This window comes from Rhinichthys klamathensis, unplaced genomic scaffold, assembly GCF_029890125.1.
Source record: "Rhinichthys klamathensis goyatoka isolate OS25496 unplaced genomic scaffold, OSU_Roscu_1.1 h1tg000072l_1, whole genome shotgun sequence".
Classification (NCBI taxonomy): Eukaryota; Metazoa; Chordata; class Actinopteri; order Cypriniformes; family Leuciscidae; genus Rhinichthys; species Rhinichthys klamathensis.
Genome location: NW_026606615.1, coordinates 2,159,573 through 2,178,665, shown reverse-complemented (window position 1 = coordinate 2,178,665; position 19,093 = coordinate 2,159,573). Strand labels below are relative to the sequence as shown.

General features: G+C 36.3%; 1 protein-coding gene across 1 annotated transcript in view; it reads right to left on the bottom strand.

Annotated features, from left to right (window-relative positions):
* mertka (c-mer proto-oncogene tyrosine kinase a) overlaps positions 1-17,466 on the bottom strand; it is a 40,521-nt gene extending 23,055 nt beyond the window's left edge. Inside the window, exons 1-5 of the mRNA XM_056250679.1 lie at positions 17,213-17,466; positions 14,970-15,330; positions 12,401-12,501; positions 12,147-12,317; positions 561-647 (exon numbers count right to left, since the gene is read on the bottom strand). Coding sequence (XP_056106654.1) covers positions 561-647; positions 12,147-12,317; positions 12,401-12,501; positions 14,970-15,330; positions 17,213-17,303 — 811 coding nt within the window. The 5' untranslated portion in view covers positions 17,304-17,466. The remainder of the gene's footprint in view (positions 1-560; positions 648-12,146; positions 12,318-12,400; positions 12,502-14,969; positions 15,331-17,212) is intronic.
* Positions 17,467-19,093: the final 1,627 nt, after the last annotated feature.

The following is a 19,093-nucleotide window of genomic DNA, read 5'->3' as shown; positions in this document are numbered from 1 at the left end:
GGGAAATGGCGAAGAACCGAAAATTCTAAATTAATTCTAAAAATAACAAAAAAAAAATGTATTCTCTGACAGTTCTTTAGTGTTAATTAAAACTAGTAAAATTCACTTTCGTAAATATAAATATTAGATCAAGAAAATATACAAATATAAATTAAAGCTAAATAGAAACATAAAGAAAACTAAAGCACATAACAAAACTACTAAAACTTAAACTAAAATGAACACTGAAAATATAAAAAATAATATATAGTATATAATAATAATAATAATAATAATACATTTTATTTATATTGCGCTTTTCTTGTACCCAAAGCGCTACAAGTACAGTACAAAAATAAATACATAAAAAAATAAATAATAATAAGATACATTAACATACACCAATTAAGAAACAAACACCTTCTTAAAAAAGATGGGTTTTTAACAGTTTCTTAAAACTCGTTAATGTAGTAGCATTCCTAACCGTTAAAGGAAGTGCATTCCACAACCTGGGGGCTGCCACAGAAAAAGCTCTTTCATATATATAATACTAAATACATCACTGTTCTCGGGTTCAGCACCTTTGATATTGACGTGAGCTTCTCTGGACACTGTGAGGCCCTTCTCGTTGTGAGCTTCACAGCTGTACTGGGTGGGAGCATCAACACCTGCAGACAAGAACAAATAAAACATTTTCTATCTCACTCTAACATGCAGATATTAAAACTATGGAAGATCGGAGCCTGTTTGGGAACAATAAATGGTGCTTGCTAACTATTATTATTACTCATGGTTTTAAGAATTATACAATATTGTTGAAAAGTTTGAGGTAAGTATGATTTTACGGTGACCAGGAGGGGACATGTTCGGTTCACTTAATTTTGTCGTGGCCACAACATATAAACTCGTGGGAACGTGATATTAAGTCTTGGGTACGTCATAAGTGAAAGACACCTGAAGCGCATTCTTAAATTGGATGGGCTTTTTTGCCCCAGTCTTGCACTGGCATGAAGTTGGTTTGACGTTGGACGTTCGATATTCGCATTTTAGGGACCGTCTCAAAATTACATGCGACATTGGCATAAACGTTTCCAACCTCAATAGCATTTGAAGACAATGACTTAGTCATAAAACCAACTGTACATTGTTCACCCAGGTCTCATGTATGATGCACACCTTTTAGATTTTTGATATTTATGACAATAAACTGCTAAATCATATGCAAATAATGTTAAGTATTTCACTACTGTCACATACCTGACACCTAGATGAACAATGTACAGTTGGTTTTATGACTGTAAGTCATTGTCTTCAAATGCTATTGAGCTTTAAATATTGTCATATTTGGTATATGATTCCATACAGTAGTGCAATACATAGCAATATTTGCATATGATTTAGCAGTTTATTGTCATAAATATCAAAAATCTAAAAGGTGTGCATCATACATGAGACCTGGGTGAACAATGTACAGGTCGTTTTATGACTAATTAATTGTCTTCAAATGCTATTGAAGTTGGAAACGTTTATGCCAATGTCGCATGTAATTTTGAGACGGTCCCTAGGCTAAAATGCGAATATCGAACGTCCAACGTCAAACAACTTCATGTCAAGAAATTAATACTTTTATTCAACAAGGATGCATTAAATTGATCAAAAGTGACAGTAAATATATTTATTATGTTACAAAAGATTTCTATTTCAAATAAATTCCGTTCTTTGAACTTTCTATATCCCGAAAATAATGTATTAGTTTCCACAAAAATGTGTTCAACAACTGTTTTCAACACTGATGATCATAAAAAAAATGTTTCTTGAGCATCAAATCATCATATTAGAGTGATTTCTGAAGGATCATGTGACACTGAAGTTGTTGAGTAATGATGCTGAAAATTCAGCTTTGATCACAGGAATAAATGTCATTTTATAATATATTAAAATAGAAAGTTATTTTAAATTGTAATAATATTTCACTGTATTTTTGATCAAATAAATGCAGCCTTGGTGAGCAGAAGTGACTTCAAAACATAACACACATACATACATAGCAACACATTAAAAGCACTAAACTGATCTGGAAACCATCCACAGCAGCGTACAATCTTGGCTGTGAGTTTTGCACAATTATGCATCACTTACATTTTTTTCAAAAACTGTAAAGAGATATTATTATTTGGTGCCACTAATGGTCCTTAAAATCAAAATAATAGTGATCCAGGTGACTCAAGGTTTGCATCAATCGTGGAGGTCGAGCACATGCAGGACTGCGTAAAGGTGATGATACACAGGGCAACTTTTTGGGCAATGTTGCCGTCAACGTGCAACCAGAAGAGACACAGGGCCCACGACTGATCTAAATTATCCAGATAGAAATGTATTGCCCATTTTCAATGGCAAAGTGCCCAAGCAACAATCGCTCGGCAAGATTGCCCAGCAACATTGCTCAAAAAGTTGCCCTGTGTATCATCACCGTAAGTTTCACCGCCAGCGTGTCTCACAGCACGAGTCTTTCAGTGCCACTCCACGCCAACACTCCAGTCCCACTCTGACACAAGCACAACCATAATATCCCTTTTGTGCAAGTGCATTTCTGCCCATGCCCAGAGACTCGGTCACAAAGGACACATTGCTTCCCCCATTGGAGCTGACAGGAAGCTACTTGTTTGGTTGTTGACATGTTTCTGAGTATCAAACGTGTCTATCTCTGACTGTCAGCTCGCGCCACAGTGACTGAACTATGCTATTGAAATGCCGTCTGGAAAAAGATGCAAATTTAAATAATAGATGGCAGTATTTAATTCACTGTAGGAATGATTATGGGTACAGTCTGGACTTGGAAAAGCAAGGTTTCTTGAATACAAAAGCTCCAGTATTCCTAAATTATAACTAATTTACTGAAACCAACTCACAGGGATTTTTGAATTATTTTTGAGGTAGACCTTCATCAAGAAGACAAATGTTCAGACGTTTAACCTTTTTCTTGCCCTTACCCACAGAAGAGGTACAATATACAACATTCAAAAATATTTTAAATAAACCATCCCTTTGAAACTAATTAATTGCAAAGAGTTCCTATATACGAGTATGGTTTTGAAAAGCAAATGGACTTTAAAAAAAACATTGTCAGCCAAATCAAATGCAAGATACGCAGAGGAACATTTTGTAAAGTTAAGATCATATTTTTAGCTTCAGTTCAGCAGAAAAATGACAGAAGAAGTATACAAATGGAGTCTCTCTCCAAACACCTTTTCAGAAATCTGACTAAATTTAGGCCATTTGCAAAGAAAGAAAAAAAAGAAGAAGAAAAAAAAACTATGAAAAGAAACCGACTTGCATGCGAGTAGGCTGGACAGATTGCACGTTGTACGGGTGCCAGGAAGAGTCCATTTTCTGACGACCTGTAATTATTGGGTTTGGAGAACAGCCATGCTAGCAGACTCTGCATACGGATCCAGCAGAATCTGAAATCACTCTGGTACAGGGTCTACTAACAAAACACTAACAAAAGAGTACCAGAATGAAGTTTTCTGGGTGTATTCACACCTGCCTTGTTTGGTTCGATTGAATCGAACTCTAGTTCGTTTCCCCCCTTGGTGCGGACCTTTTGGGCAGGTGTGAATACAGCAATCGAACTCGGGTGCGGACCAAACAACCGAACCCAGACCCAGCTGAAGAGGTGGTCTCGGTACGCTTCCAAACGAACTCTGGTACGGTTCGTTTACGGTGTGAACATGAACCGACCCAATTGCAAGAAAGCACTGCGCCTTTGAGTTAACAGGCTTCCGTAGTCGGAGTTGCGTTATGGGAAAGTCATCTGTTGTAGCCTACTACATTACATCTGTTGCGCGTCTTTCTGCGCGTCGTGTGTGCATCATTGGAATGGAATGAATGAGTGAGTGTGTGCATCAGGACATTCACATACAGAGCGTTCTCTTTAGTCTAATCGCGCATAGATGCAAAAAAAACATTTGCAGTTCATATAATGTAACGATAGTTACAATACAAGGATGATGCTGCGTTAATTTACGTTATGCCTTTTTTGCACTTCCTGATTTCCCTACTTGAGAATCCTTGTCCAATGAATGGACGACCTTAGCACACGTGTGGTTTTGTTTCCAAATTTTGGTGCACTTGCAAAAAGAGCAGTGTGAAAGCAAACCGTACCAAAAAAATAAAAAAATTTTTTTTTGATTTGGTCCGGACCAAAGCAAGTGAACTATCGGACTTTCCTGGTGTGAATACACCCTAAGTATGCACCATGGTAATTCTTACCTGTTCTATGTACCTTGAAACAAATAGCATGGTATTATCTATCTAATCTGTCAAACAACATCCATGCAGCTAGGGCTGCTAAATTAACTGAAATAAAACCGTAATCGGATCATGGCTTATCGGATTATCAAATTGCAGAGGCTGCAGTTTAGTTAAATCAATAATATATGCGGGGTGTTTCAATGTGTTCTTCTACTCACACGCAGCTCATGATCCAGTGTTTGTAGTGTCTCTGAGCTTCACATGAACTCATCTCTGCATCTGCTCTGAGTGGCTTATAACATGCATTTGGAAACTCAACATGCGCCAACCGTCTTCCCGTACTTGTAAAGAGAAGCACTAATGAACAGTCACAAATGACGTTACATTGGTTAAAATTGTGAATTTCTCTGGATTAAAAATTTGTTGAAAATATTTGAGATAATGCAAGTACACAAGTGAACTGTGCAAGTAGTTTTTGGATATTTTAATGCAAAAATCTAACATATTGTGCCTTTAAATGTGAAATTTTGAAGCATTTTCAGTATTTTCTTGCAAAACTTATTCCAATCATCTTCGTTTTAACAACTTCTAAAATTCATTCATCCACCCAAAATAAAATAGCAACACCCTTGCGACCATCCAACCACATTTTATTTATTTCAGTTTCAGACCAGTTTGGAATATTAAATCTGTTGTCTAGTTGATTTGTTACTGGGAGGAAGTGACGCATCTTTTACATATTAAATTTAAAGTTTTGAGTCCGTATTGAACATATAATTGCATCCAAACACAAGTGTAGCTGTGTTTAACAAGTTCTGAAATGATTAAGCACATTTGCAGTGGCTGAAGTTTCATAATGGCTTTACCGAACTCAGCATTTGTGTGGACATTTTGTAACTTGAGCAGTAATTACTGGCTAGTCTTCACGGGGGAAACTGTCATATCCAGCTCTAACTAGTTCCCTCTTAATGGAAACACACATCACAGCATCCAGAGGGAGAAAGAAAGTGTTTGTGTGAGCGTTACGTAATGCATCCATTGTGTGGAGAAGGACAGTGAGCCCAAGTTCAACATGGAAAATCAGAGGCTTTCTGTGTGAGCATTGTTTAATCAATTCCAGTAAGAACGACACTTTGAAGGAGAATTGGGTCGCGTTGTGGTTTTACCGCAACTTTTGAGTCTTTTTGTCTCATACATGAGAGATGAAACATGCACGTATTAAACAAAGAAATGAGCATATCTGATCTTGATCTTCAAACAAGATCTCAAAACTGAGTTGATGTTTTTAAACAAGCTGTCAGATTCAGAGCCAGATAAAAAGCCATTTTAAACTTTGATATATAACCTAGATATAGAGAAGTCCTTCTAAAGGTCCAATATTCCTTCGAGATTTTCCAATGGTGTTTTTTAATTTATGAGTAAAATAAGGTCTGTGCTAAACATAATACTTGAACGGTTTGCTCTCCAACGTAAACTGCACACAATCACACCCCAAACGTTCTTGTCTCGTTACTTATTAGAAACATACGTTTTTAAAATTAAAAACAGCTTTAAAATTTGTGTTTTCGATATGGGTGTTAACGTTGAGAGCAAAACGTTTAAGTATTGTAAAGTTATGTTGTTTACCACAGGATTTATTTTACACATAAATCAAAAAAACCCATAGGAAAATCTCGAGGGAACCAGCGGCGAATTAGTCACGCTTGCAGCACTCTATTGCACAAATCTTATATTTATTTAAAATAAATTTACCAACTATAAAACTGTATTATACATTATTGTTCTTTTTTACAGATTTCCTTGAATGCGAATAACAAGAAGCACAGGTCATTGTGTCAATCACAACATGAAGACACACTGATTTAATTTCTCATAATTACATTTTCAAAGCGAAATATTTCACATGTGCATCGCCACAGAGTTCTTGCTAAAGCCAATTGTGAGCACTGATTCTAGAGGTAAAAAATGGTCAAGAAAAACACAAAAGTTAACTAAATTTACTAACAAGAAAAGGAAATTACCATAATAATCATTCAGAACCATATCAAAACACCATGGTACATCTGATATCATCCTTGTACCATGGTAGTATCACCACAGTACTTTTTTGTAAGGGAAGTATAGGTTTCCATTTAAACGTCTTGAAAAATATATTTCTAAATAATTAAATTTAAGTAGTTAAATATGAAATATGTATAAATATTTATATTTGTCTATTCTTCTAAGTAATATAAATAGGTTCTGATGCAGGGATGGAAATTAACTTTTTTGTCCACCGGCCACTGTGGCTGGTGGATTTCAAAATCTACCAGCCACTCAATGTTTTTACCAGCCACTTTCTTGCTTTTTAACCGACAATGTGTAACTGCATGTGAAAATTAATACTACAAGAATACTTAAGCAGTTTATTTAATCTCAAGTCTCAATGAAATACTGACATTTTCTCTTTCTCTCACCCTCGGCCTCATCCACCTAATCTGTCATTTATTTTTGTTTTGATAATAAATTGAGCCAGCCTCCAAAAGTAATTAACCTGTCCTGTGATTTTTTTTTTCCTCTCACACAACACTCTCCAGACACGGATTTATGAGCTATAGTATGTTGGTTGCCTTTACATTAGAATAATATTTAATATAATCTAGATATGAAATGGAATAAATAGCATTCAATACAAAATGAATATGTCTCATATATTGAAATCAAGTTTTATGTGATAAAATATTTGCTTTGTTGTGCATTAGAACCACATCAGGCATTTAGTACAAAATAATTTATTGAAGCATCCAGATACTTCACCACGTGACAGCAGCTAGGCTCCTGATTGGTTAACGCGGCGCGAATTGACGCCAAAGTTCAGATTTTTCAACTCGGGCGGCAGACGTGAATTCGCGTCAAACGCGTGAATGCACAAAAGCACTCAATAAAATCATGCGCGCGGAACGCGTCAGACGCTCGAACTTGCCGCGCGAATGAGGCGTATTCGCATCTACCACGGCGCGCTCTACACCTCATTCGCGCCGTAGGAATTTTTTACGCGCGTAACGCGTCTTTGCATTGACTAACAATGAAATCACTCGCGCCAGACGCTCTATTCTCGTCTGGTGTGAACGCACCATGATGTTTTCTCTGCAGACCTCTACGCCTGCGATGTAACGCCACATTTTTGTTTGAAGGTGTGCCTCCTCTAAAAGTGTCTGCCGTCCGGGTGAAACAGTATGCTATTTTTATTTACCCGCCACGGTGGCCGGTAGGTGAAGCGAGTTTACCCGCCACAACACAAAATCACCCGCATTTGGCTGGTGGCGGGTGCTAATTTCCATCCCTGTTCTGATGCTTTGAAGAATTTAAAGTGCTTCACTTTTAGTTTCTTTGAAGGATTACAGATAATATAGTTAGACCAGTTGGCTGATCTGAAGAACCTGTAATGCAACATCAAGAACTTTTTTAATATTCAAAAGACCATAAACAACAGTAGTTGTACATACAACTAAAATAGTGTGGTTGAACATATAATGTGCAGCAAAGAAGGATTAAAGTCTTTATTATAAAGAGAGCAAGGGTCGGCTTTACCCACCGACCCTAAAGTTTGATCTGTGTGTTCTTTTCAAGGCTCTCTGCAATGGACCTGAATGAGGCTTTTGTGTGTGTGTAATATCAGCACTCTCTCCCTATAGCACCGGCTGAATAAACTTTAACCATAAAACTCCTGCTTTCACAATAACTCAGGTTTATGCTTGTTGCCAAGAAACCGATTACCATACCTAGGAGATTAACCACAAAAAACATTTAAGCATTTTCGGAGTTTTTTCCCCTGCAAAACTCAATGCTACCATACCAAACTTTTAAGGCCAATTCACACTGCACAGACAAACGGCAACAAACACCAGCAAACAAGTTGGCTGTTGAACCAACATTAAAATCATGAACTCAAATGTAACTCAAATGTCATTGTGAAAAAAAAAGAAAAAAAAATTGACTGTTGTAACAGTGTGTAAATCAGACCTTTTAAGGCTGTAGCCTAACACTAATAAGCCAAAATTAAAAAATTGTGTAGATGATTTGCTTTGTGTAACTTTTTTTTACACACATATGGCGTTATTCCCGTCAAATGTCGAGAGCCCATTATTGTAGCGCGAAAGTACATTAATATAATGTGCGAGCGTGAATCTCTCTGCTCGCGTGCAGGAACTGGGCGCGCACTCTCAGATACACGCTGCTCTTGTAAGAATTTTCTCGGGCCTCGCTCAGAGAATATGCCTGCACTTAAAACGTGTTCAGTGCAATCGCGAATCTCTCCTCTTCGCTTAAAGTAAGCGTGTATGTGCTTAGACTGTCTCCCGTGCGTTCGCGCATGCCTAATTACTCTTCTCTTCGATTTCTTTCTCTTTGCTCTTGGCATAAACGCTGTCAAAACGGCAACAACCAATCAGAAATTGCTATTCCATATGTTATGTATTTTTTTTTTTTTTCCTTTTTTTCTGCTGTTCTGTAAAGCACTTTGGCCAGCCAGTGGCTGTTGTAAAAATGAGCTATATAAATTAAATGAACTTTAACTTGTGAATGTCATTGGTTGTTTTTGGTCATAATCCTTGTGTTCCCATTGTCTCTTGTCTAGCTTTGTTCCCTGTACCATTGTTGGTGATTCTATGTTTAGTCCAAGTTTATGTTCATGTTCATTTCATATTGTCACTTCAACCCAAATCGGTTTATTGGAATAAACTATACTTGGGTTCAATTCAACTCGACTTCAGTGGACTACATTACACATATTATAGACATGATTCATGGGTCTTTTTATTTTATTTTTGTCTTAATTTTAAAATCTGAAAGTTCTTGTTTTAGGTTCTTCATATAGGCCTATTATATAGGCTACCTTGTTATATAAAAAACATTAAGAAAGGTTTTAATAATTAAGAAAGGTTTTAATAATTATTAAAACCTTTCTTAATGTTTTTTTTTATTGAATGAAACGTTTTTCATTATCTTAGAAAAACATTAAGAGAACGTTTATATAATGGGAGAATTGACCGTTTGAATAACGTTCTTATAACCAAGCAATAACGTTAATACAACGTTTATATAAAGGGAGAATTGAACGTTCTAACGTTATTATAACCAGGAAATAACGTTAATACAACCAACGTTTATATAACGGGAGAATTGAACGTTCTTATAACCAAGAAATAACGTTAATACAACGTCTAAAAAACTGGACGTTTTGAAATTCCCTAGAACATTCAGAAATAACGTTTTTATAACTTAATGGGAACGTTATGAAAACGTTCTTATAACCTAAAATTGTTAGCTGGGGAAAAGGAGAGATTCGCGATTGCACTGAACACGTTTTAAGTGCAGGCATATTCTCTGAGCGAGCCCAGAGAGAGAATTCTTACAAGAGCAGCGTGTATCTGAGAGCGTGCGCCCAGTTCCCGCGCGCGAGCAGAGAGATTCGCCCTTGGCACATTATATTCCGCGCGTGCGCAGAGAGATTCACGCTCGGCACATCATATTCCGCGCGCGAGCAGAGAGATTCACGCTCGGCACATCATATTCCGCGCGCGAGCAGAGAGATTCGCCCTTGGCACATTATATTCCGCGCGTGCGCAGAGAGATTCACGCTCGGCACATCATATTCCGCGCGCGAGCAGAGAGATTCACGCTCGCACATTATATTAATGTACTTTCGCGCTACAATTATGCGCTCTCGACATTTGACAGGGGAATAACGCCATACACACAGTGCCGCGACCAATCAATCACCCCTTACGACTGGCTGACTGCACACACACACAACCTCCATGGACAGTTTTTGATGTTTTATCAGACAATAACTACTCAAGATTTTGCTTTAGTATAATTTTCGGGACAATTAGGGCCGGATTCGGGACAACAGCTCACAGTAGATTTCGGGACTATCCCGAATATTTCGGGACGTCTGGTCACCCTAATTTAGAGACACACGCACGGATGAATCATTCACTATAAGATCAATAGTACACATTTATAAAATAGTTTCCATTTCATCAATCAAGTGACTCAATCAAAACTGAAAGAGATTCAATTATACCACTTGATATGATCAAAAAAGAAAATTACCCACAGTTCACAGTCATGTGGTTCTCATTGTAATCAGTGTAATCTGACTGCTCAATTACCAGTGTTAAACTGTGTCATCAGTAGATGTTATCCCACTGTCCAAACAGTAAAAACACACAGAAGTGATTTAGCATGTTTCTCCCTCTCAAAGTTCACGTGTAAATATCACTTTTATCACGACTGATTAATCCGAGTTGGTTTGCTTTCGCTTTACGTTTCCAAATCCACAGAATTGTGAGCAGATACAAAACTAACAAGCCAGCTTCAGCAGCTTGCTGCAAACTCAGTTATGTTTCACAATATCTGTTATGTGCACATTTTCCATAACTGCAGAAAGCAAAATGTGCCAGATGATCTCAGCCCGGGAGCTTCGAGGAGATACATGACCCTGCTCGGAATGAGGAACAGATTACTTTAGAGGAAAACTGGAAATTACAATCAGAAGGCTAGGCAATAAATATGGATTTAAGAGGTTTTATGACATCAACTGTTTGAAAAGTAAATGGAGAAGAAAGCTGTAGAGTTCAGGTTCTCTGTGCTGTGCATTTCTACTGAAATAAGTGCAGTGATGTTATTGTTAACTAAAACAGAAACTATTAAAAAGAGTTTTCATTCATTGAAATATAAAATACTAAAATATACATATTAGATGAAAACCTTAAGTTATGTACTAAGTATAAGTTTAATTTAATATTCAACAATATTATTGATCTGCCTGCATTGACACCATTATACGAGAACTGAACTGAGCTGGACGATGACATCACACTTTTCTACAGAGCAGCTATATATATAAATATATAAAAATTAACTAAATTAATAACTTTTTTACAACAAAAATTAAACATTACTGAACTTACTTAAGCTGGACTGTGACACTATTTTCTTCTGGAAACAAACTTTGTTGCATTATTTTCCTGTTATCTCTGTAAAGCTGCTTTGAAACAATCTAAATTATATGTATAGATAAATGTGGCTTGACTAAAATAAATGAAAGCTAAATAGAAATATTAAAAAATAATAATAATAAAAATGACAAAATTCCATACAAATTATTAAATCAACTAAAAATAAAACTGAAAAAAGAAAAAGAAATACTATAATAGTAAATACAAATTAAATATCCAGAATTTTTTTGTGCACTTAAAAATGCTTAAAATCTCACTGATTTTTTTACTGGCCCTTAGAATGACTTTTTATTTTTTGGCCCCAACACGCTTTAATCTTCCCTCAGCACTGGAAATTTAAGTTTGGTATCTATTGTTTCCTGTTGTTCAAAGTTTGGCCGACTACTGTTTTCCTGTAATAAGGATGTCCTGATTGACCAGAGGAACAGTTTGTCATGTTTCCTGTCAGCTGTAACACAGCGTACTGAAGAGTCATTCAATGTCAACAGGCGCTTAGGAATGTACAACCTTGCGGTAGACCTTATACCACAAATATAATAATGCGGACAGCAAATCTGTTACCGTAACCTAAACAAAATCTTCCATTCTTTCTGATTTCAGAGATTTTTTTTCTGCTAGGTTTCACTTCAAAGGCCTTTAGATTCCCTGAAACTGTATATTGACAACAAGTAAGAATTCAGAAACCTAAAGTGAACTGCAGTCAGCAACTTATCGCTTGTGAACACGTTACGTACAAGAGGCTGAACGTGATTCAAGGCCCCACTGTTCACACATTGGCAATTAAAAACCTATTAATACATGAAAATTCTTACATATAGCCTCTTTAAGAAACTAAAGCATTTTAAATCTACAGCTAAATTAAAGAAACAGGGCAGCGCTGAGGACCATACAAGAAGCCAACGTTCTCACCTTTCACAGTGATGGTGCTGGAGGACTCGTTGCGTTCTACAAATCTCGTGCCATTTTGAAGCCACTTAATGATTACAGGGTTCGGGGGACCGACCGCCTCACAGCTCAGCCTGAAGGAAGTGTTTCTCGTGATGTTCACGTCACTCGGCTGTGTAGTGAAGGTCGGCAGGCCTGGATGCGAGTAAAAGTGGAAAACATCAACTGTCTAAAATGCATAAGCAAATGTTTGTGTGCTGGGTTGAAGGTTTACTTACCTTCTACTTCTAAAATGATGGGATTTGACTCAATGATCTTGTTACTGACACTAAGCCTGCAGTGATATTCTCCAGCATCTGCTCTCTGGACACTTTTAATGCTGAAAGATGATGCCAAAGGAAATAAATAAACAAGTAAAGATTTGATTTTACAGCTTTAGAGTCACAAAACAGTGTAGTATGAAATTTTACCCTTAGTAGTTTTTCAAAGAGAAAGTTGGCTGATGAAAGATACAGTGCAGATATTTTATGCATAGGCGGATGCAACTTAACACAGTAGCAATTGCAACATGCATAATATTGCTGAAATTAAACAAGCATTTAGACTTCTTTTACATTTATTAATTTAGCAGACGAGAATAACCAATGCAACTTTCTAATAATATTACAGTAGAAGAGTAGAAAAAATATGAAAATTTAGATTTATTTAATTTTGAGATTTATTTGTGTTACTTGCATTCAATTTTATTTTAAAAAATGTAATTAAATTTTTTTTTTATAAAAAAATATAAACAAAATTAATTAAGTATTCATGGAAAAGGTGTCTTGAATGGATTTCCTTAACATTCACAAAAAACAAACTACACTGACAAAAAAAAAAATCTATTATACAATTACAAGGATATTGGTAGACTCTGAAACTAACTCTCATCTGTTAATCTGAATGGGCAAACTTGTCATCTGCCAATACCAATATTCTCCAAACATAGACAGATACAGCATTGGCCGTCTGGTCATAATTCATAGTTTTTAGTCACGTGACTGTCGCGGAGCCCTGGAGGGCAAAACAGCAGCACAAGCCTGTCAATTTTCGAAAAGTATGTGAACAAGATGAAGTTTTGGGCATTTGTGTTCTATATACAGCACCTACTGCAGTCTTTCAATCACTAAAAACAGAGAGGAAGCGTGAAAAACACTTAGGGATGTGTTGCACCAATAAGGATTAAATTAAGAAAATTTTAACGCTAATCAAGGATTTGTTGATCTGGGTTTTATTTTAAATCGAGTTGTGTTGCACCACTTAAAGGTGCTATATGTATTTTTTAGCGGCCTCTATCGGTGATGTTTCAGATTGCAACCAATTTTTACAAGAGTGCTCATGCTCTTGCGCGTGCTCGAACACAAGAGCGAGCACTCATGGTACCGGCAACACTGAGACTTTCAACACACGGAGAAAGCATCACACAACATGCTGGAAACTCATGTAAACTCCCACTGCAACGTTACAATAATAGGCTACTTTTATCAGCTTGACGTTGAACTAATGCTCCATGCTCGTACCATGATAACGTTACATTGACTGCATTTAGCCGACATGTGGTGTTATCTAGCATAAGGCATTTCACTAACTATATGTGTATCTTTCACTATTAGCAATGTCAACATAGGTGAATGTATAATATGATAACGAAAACGGTTAGTGAACTAGACTGAACAATTTCAGTGTAACAGTAAGATCGTAGGAAGTAACATTACTGTACTGAACGTGTCTGGAAATGTGTATTATAAACAATATGATAGTAGTGGGATAAGTGACGTTAGACAGTAGATCTAGTACCTAAAATAAAAGTTACATCCTAAAGCACCTACTTTTGTTATCCTGGAACAGTCTTTTGTATTCATTTCATGTATCATATATTTTGTAGTTTACCTTGCTATTTCATTACAGTTTAACATTATTTTAGCATATCTGAAAACTTGTAATTTATCACAATAAAAATAACGGAGGTCTCTCCATAATTCAAACGCTCTGCCGATGTTGATCCGTGTTTTCGTATGAGAATATGAACGCAACGTGTTTTCTATAATGGTTTTTTAAGGAAAAATACTAAACGAGAAACCTCGTTTTGCATTAATATTCTGTGTTCATTTGCTTGCCTGTGCAAAGTTTGCATAATCAGTAAGGTGTATATTGAATTTGGTCTTTTAATATCACTGTCTTACTACAAACCTGGTAAAAATGACTGTCGGGCAATGGAGGAAAGGCTTGTTTTGCCCTCCAGATGGGCGTTCCAAGACCATTTCAACGGCAATTCGTCGGTTTACGGTTAGTTGTCAAACGCATTCAAAACAATGGCAGGATGCGCTTGATGTACAGTGGTATTGAATCCTGCTATTTAAAAATATCAAAATAAAAATTAGGTCCTTGTTGCTCGATAGTTAGGTGCTCTCTCACCCGAAACTAACCTTCTTTTGGAAATTAAAGTGTTTGGATTTCCGAAAACGCACCTGGATTGCAGCAGTGAAGCGAGAAGCCTGGATACTAAGCAACTAGCAATATAAAGTTAGTTTACGCATCAAAGTCTTGTTTGAAAGGGTCCGGTTATACCAATCATCGTTTATTTTCTCAACTGTTGCCTTTTCGATAAACTTCGAAGTTACTTACAAGCTTGTTTGGACAGATCTGAGATTTAAAAATGGTACCACCAATACTTCAGAACCAGACATGCGCAGTAGCATTCCAACACATTTTTTATAGTTTACGTCCTTGAAATGGCCTATAATGGAGTGACGTCACATGAAAACTATGAATTGGTCACAATTGAATGGCTGTTTTACGTCCTCTCACCTTATAGTGGACTGTAAGATGTAAGTCCGTTGTATGTAGATCTGCGTCTGCATGCCATCAGGGATTTCCTTCCCGTTCCTAAACCACAGAATATTCAGGTCCTGGGCCTGGCTCACATCATTGACGTCTATGGAGCAGTTAAACGTGACCTCTGTCCCCTCCGACCGCTGGATTTTGCCCACGGTGGGTTTGAAGCGCAGCTTCTGGATCTCCTCCTGTGAGAGATGTACACTGGAGGCTCGTCCCGGGACAATCAGCGGCTCCGTTGCCTGCGTTGGACGGAAAGAACGGCCCTGTCTCACCCAATGCGGTGATGAACCTCCATGATGGACGACAGTGAGGGGATGCTTCCAACTGGCAACTGTTTGAGGACATCAGAGTTTTCGTCAATATAAGCATACCATGCAAGTGAAGATGTTTTACTACATTTACATGTACAAATAAGGGCCTGGTGTGCTGCATCTAAAGTCTGCAATTAATCTAGTATCTAATAGAATCTAAAAGTGGCCACTATTGGACGGCAACGAAACTTGAACTGAATTGAGCTGAATGATGACACCACAGATTTCTGTAGAGCTGCTTTATAGATGATTCGACTTTGTTTCATAATTGATGAATTTTGCAAAATCGACACTGTTATTGAACTGAATTGAATCAACATTGAACTGACTCAAAATCCCCTTTCATTCACACAGAGTGTTGATCCCAGAAAATTGCCATAGGATTGCTACTAGAGTGCCATCTGTGTGAACGCAAACACGTCCTGGGATCGATCCCGGGATGGGGACCTAGTAACATTGCTGGGATTAGTCCCAGAATGCACCCTGTGTGAACACAATGTAGGACCAATGCTGTAAGAGGATGGTCGTAGTGACAGAAAGCATCATTATTTTCATGTTTATCACAGTAGAGCTGCTTTGAAACAATCTGTATTGTATAAAGCGCTGTATGAATAAAGGCGACTTGACCATGGTACTACCATCATTTTTGAATTATAATGCAAACACATTTGAGTTCCTCGCTATATGGTACACATGGTTCAGCTGCACTGCTTTTCAGTAAGGGAAATCCTTGTTATTTAGGTATGTGACTCAGCTCTGGCATTGCTTCAGAAAAGCAGTGGGAAACCAGTATCCTGTTCTCTAGGAGCAAAAGGAAATTCTTTCTCTAAAGGAATCTGTTATCAAAGGAAGCATACGCAGCTCTTATTGCGAGGGCCTTTTATATATACTACAAACGGATTCATTAAACTAGATAAAAAAACAACACATTCAACTCGTATTGCACAATTCATATGCACAGTTAAATTATCAGTTGTTGTAGTGTAGAGCAATGATTTAGTGATAGAAATCTATTTTCTTTGTCGATAAACTCTGCCAAGTTAACAAGAGCTAGAATGCAATGAACACATGTTCACACTAAGCACTTCCACTTGTTTATTAAAAGATATTATAAACAGATCCAGGTTTTATAGAAAATTCCAAGTCTTATATAGAGGTTTTCACAATCCCAGTGAGCACTGAGGAGATTTCAGATACATAATCCAGCAAGAAATATAAATTTCCGCATAATATAAAAATCAAACATTTTGCTTCAGTGCATCAAAGTTAGTCTGGGATATAATGTTCTGTCACCAATTTTGTATATGAATCATAATATTTTTTGTCAGTTTATCAAACTTATTCATATAATAAACTTTTGCTTTTGTCATTTAGATTTTATTCTTGATATTTAACGTGATACTGTACTGTAAAACAAATTACACCTGGATCAGTAAAATCTTATCTTTTTGACCACATGAACTAACTTAACGCAGTAATATTTAGTTTCTAAACCTATTTAGTTTCTAAACTCTAGTTATGAAACTAGAGCAGATTATTTTAGCAGTGTTAGTAATCCTCTAAAAGTTACCGTGAATTGGCTGAAATAACCCAGTATTTTGCAAAGCACATAATAAGTAACAACTAAAACAAACAACTAACGTTAAAGTTTTTCTTTTTTATGTATAAAAGCAGTTTTTGTGTTAACAACATGATTCCACTTAAAGCTCCTGCGCATACATCGCTTCCATTTGACACAAACAAAGCAAAATGCCATTTTAAACAGCACAAGACAAATCTCAGCACATGCACAAGTTTTATTAAGACTTTCTGAACAATAAACTTTTTAAGGTTTTTGCTTCAGCTGCTTTTAAAGCATGCACAAAGAGAAAACAGTAACTTAAAGGAAAACACACATCTTACCAGTTGTCACTGACTGTGAAAACAATCCGACGAGCAGTGGAGTTAAAAAACGCAACATCGCTGAGAAACTTTTGCCTAAAATAAACACCATAACGGTTCCTTTCCTCGTTCGTCTCGTATAAATGTGTCACACGAATATCCACTCGAGGCAGAGTACTATGTGCAGAGCAAATAACATCTTCTTTTCTGTTTTCTCGGGGTCATTTAACACACGAAGGAATGTGTGTGTGTTTCGCCGTGACGAATGCAGCAGACTCCACGCGCGCTCTCGCTGGAGGAGCGCGGTCCCTAGCGTGACGTCACCAGCAGGTTGGGATGCGCGCTCCTGACAAACTCACTACCCGTGTGTGTTTTGTTTTATGACATATTGATGACATGCATATTTTTGTGTCCAAGTGCGTTATTTCCTTATAATAATATTTCCTTATATTTCCAAATTATTTGATAAATCTATGACATATCACTTTATTCTATAAAACATATTTAGTTCGAATTCATTTTTAGTACATTAAATAATACATATTATTTTATGGTTTTTTATGTTTTTTTTTTATGTTTTGTTATCTTAGCTCCCCTAAATGTCAGCTGATGCAACTGTCCAAACAAATTAACAAACTAATAAAACTATTTAAAATGGTGTCTTAATTAAAAATTAAAAACTAAATAGCCTACTATGGCATCATAATCATTTTAGGTTTGAAACCTTTCATATAAACAAATTTGATAAATATCAGGAGATTTAAAGCTGTTGAGATAATTGAAAAACTTTTGTTACACTTTCCATGTCAGGTGGTACAACAACAGTATACTGTATTTGGTTGTACGGTCTGACATAAAAACAGTAAAAAAAAAATGAATTTAAACACTTAGAAATTTAATTTAACAACTGAAACTTGTTTAAACACATTGTTCATGACTCAAAAACATGCATTACATTTGAAAAGTGTTTTTTTAAACCTTTTTTGAAGCTTTATTTGTCAATGACCCTTCTATTATGTTTTGTTATATATTTTTATTATCTAACATTTTTATTTAATTTAATCTCTCATCTTGCATTTGTTTTATTTCACATATTTTTTAATTAGCCGCACACTACTTATTTGTACTGTTTATTAATATTTTACAATTAATATTTTCATGCTTATTTTTGATGGCTAATTGTTGAAAAATACATTTCATTGTCCACATGTACTGCACTTGCTGTGTTGTTGTACACTGTTGTTGACTTTTACCCTCCATTTCCTCATTCAGACTAGGGCTGTCACGATGTTAGATTTTTCACACCACGGTTATTGTGGCCAAAATAATTCACGTCACGATATCGATATATCGCGATATCTATAGAAACCTTGGGGGGGAAATGTCAATTTTTACTTTATTTAATTGATCTTTTTTTTGCCTTTTTACTTCTTGCGTTCTTATATTTGAATGCACATTTTTGTGAAGTAAGACAAGCATGTGAAGTATATCTGGTTTCAAACTGGAGCGAAACACTGTCTGAATGTAGAACTGAAAAGCTCTTAAACCTATTGTTGCGCCGGTGTTCTGACGATTCATGCTACCCATCGAGATTTGCTACTTACTGGTTATGCGCATGTGCAGACTCAGTTTTTTTTTTAACAAAAGGTAAATTTTCATGTGTTATAAAGTAATTTCCCTTTAAAAAATGATAACTACCATATGAATATTTGTACGGTCAGCCAGCTGAACAAGAATAATTGAAAGTTTCAGTTACTAAGGAAAGGTGTGCTTTGACAAGTCAATATTTGATGATAATTTCTACTTTTCACACCGTTTAAAAAATAAAAACAGTAGTCTACAGTATACAGTAGCTACTCATAACTTAGAATTGTATTATAATTGTATTTCATATAATATTAA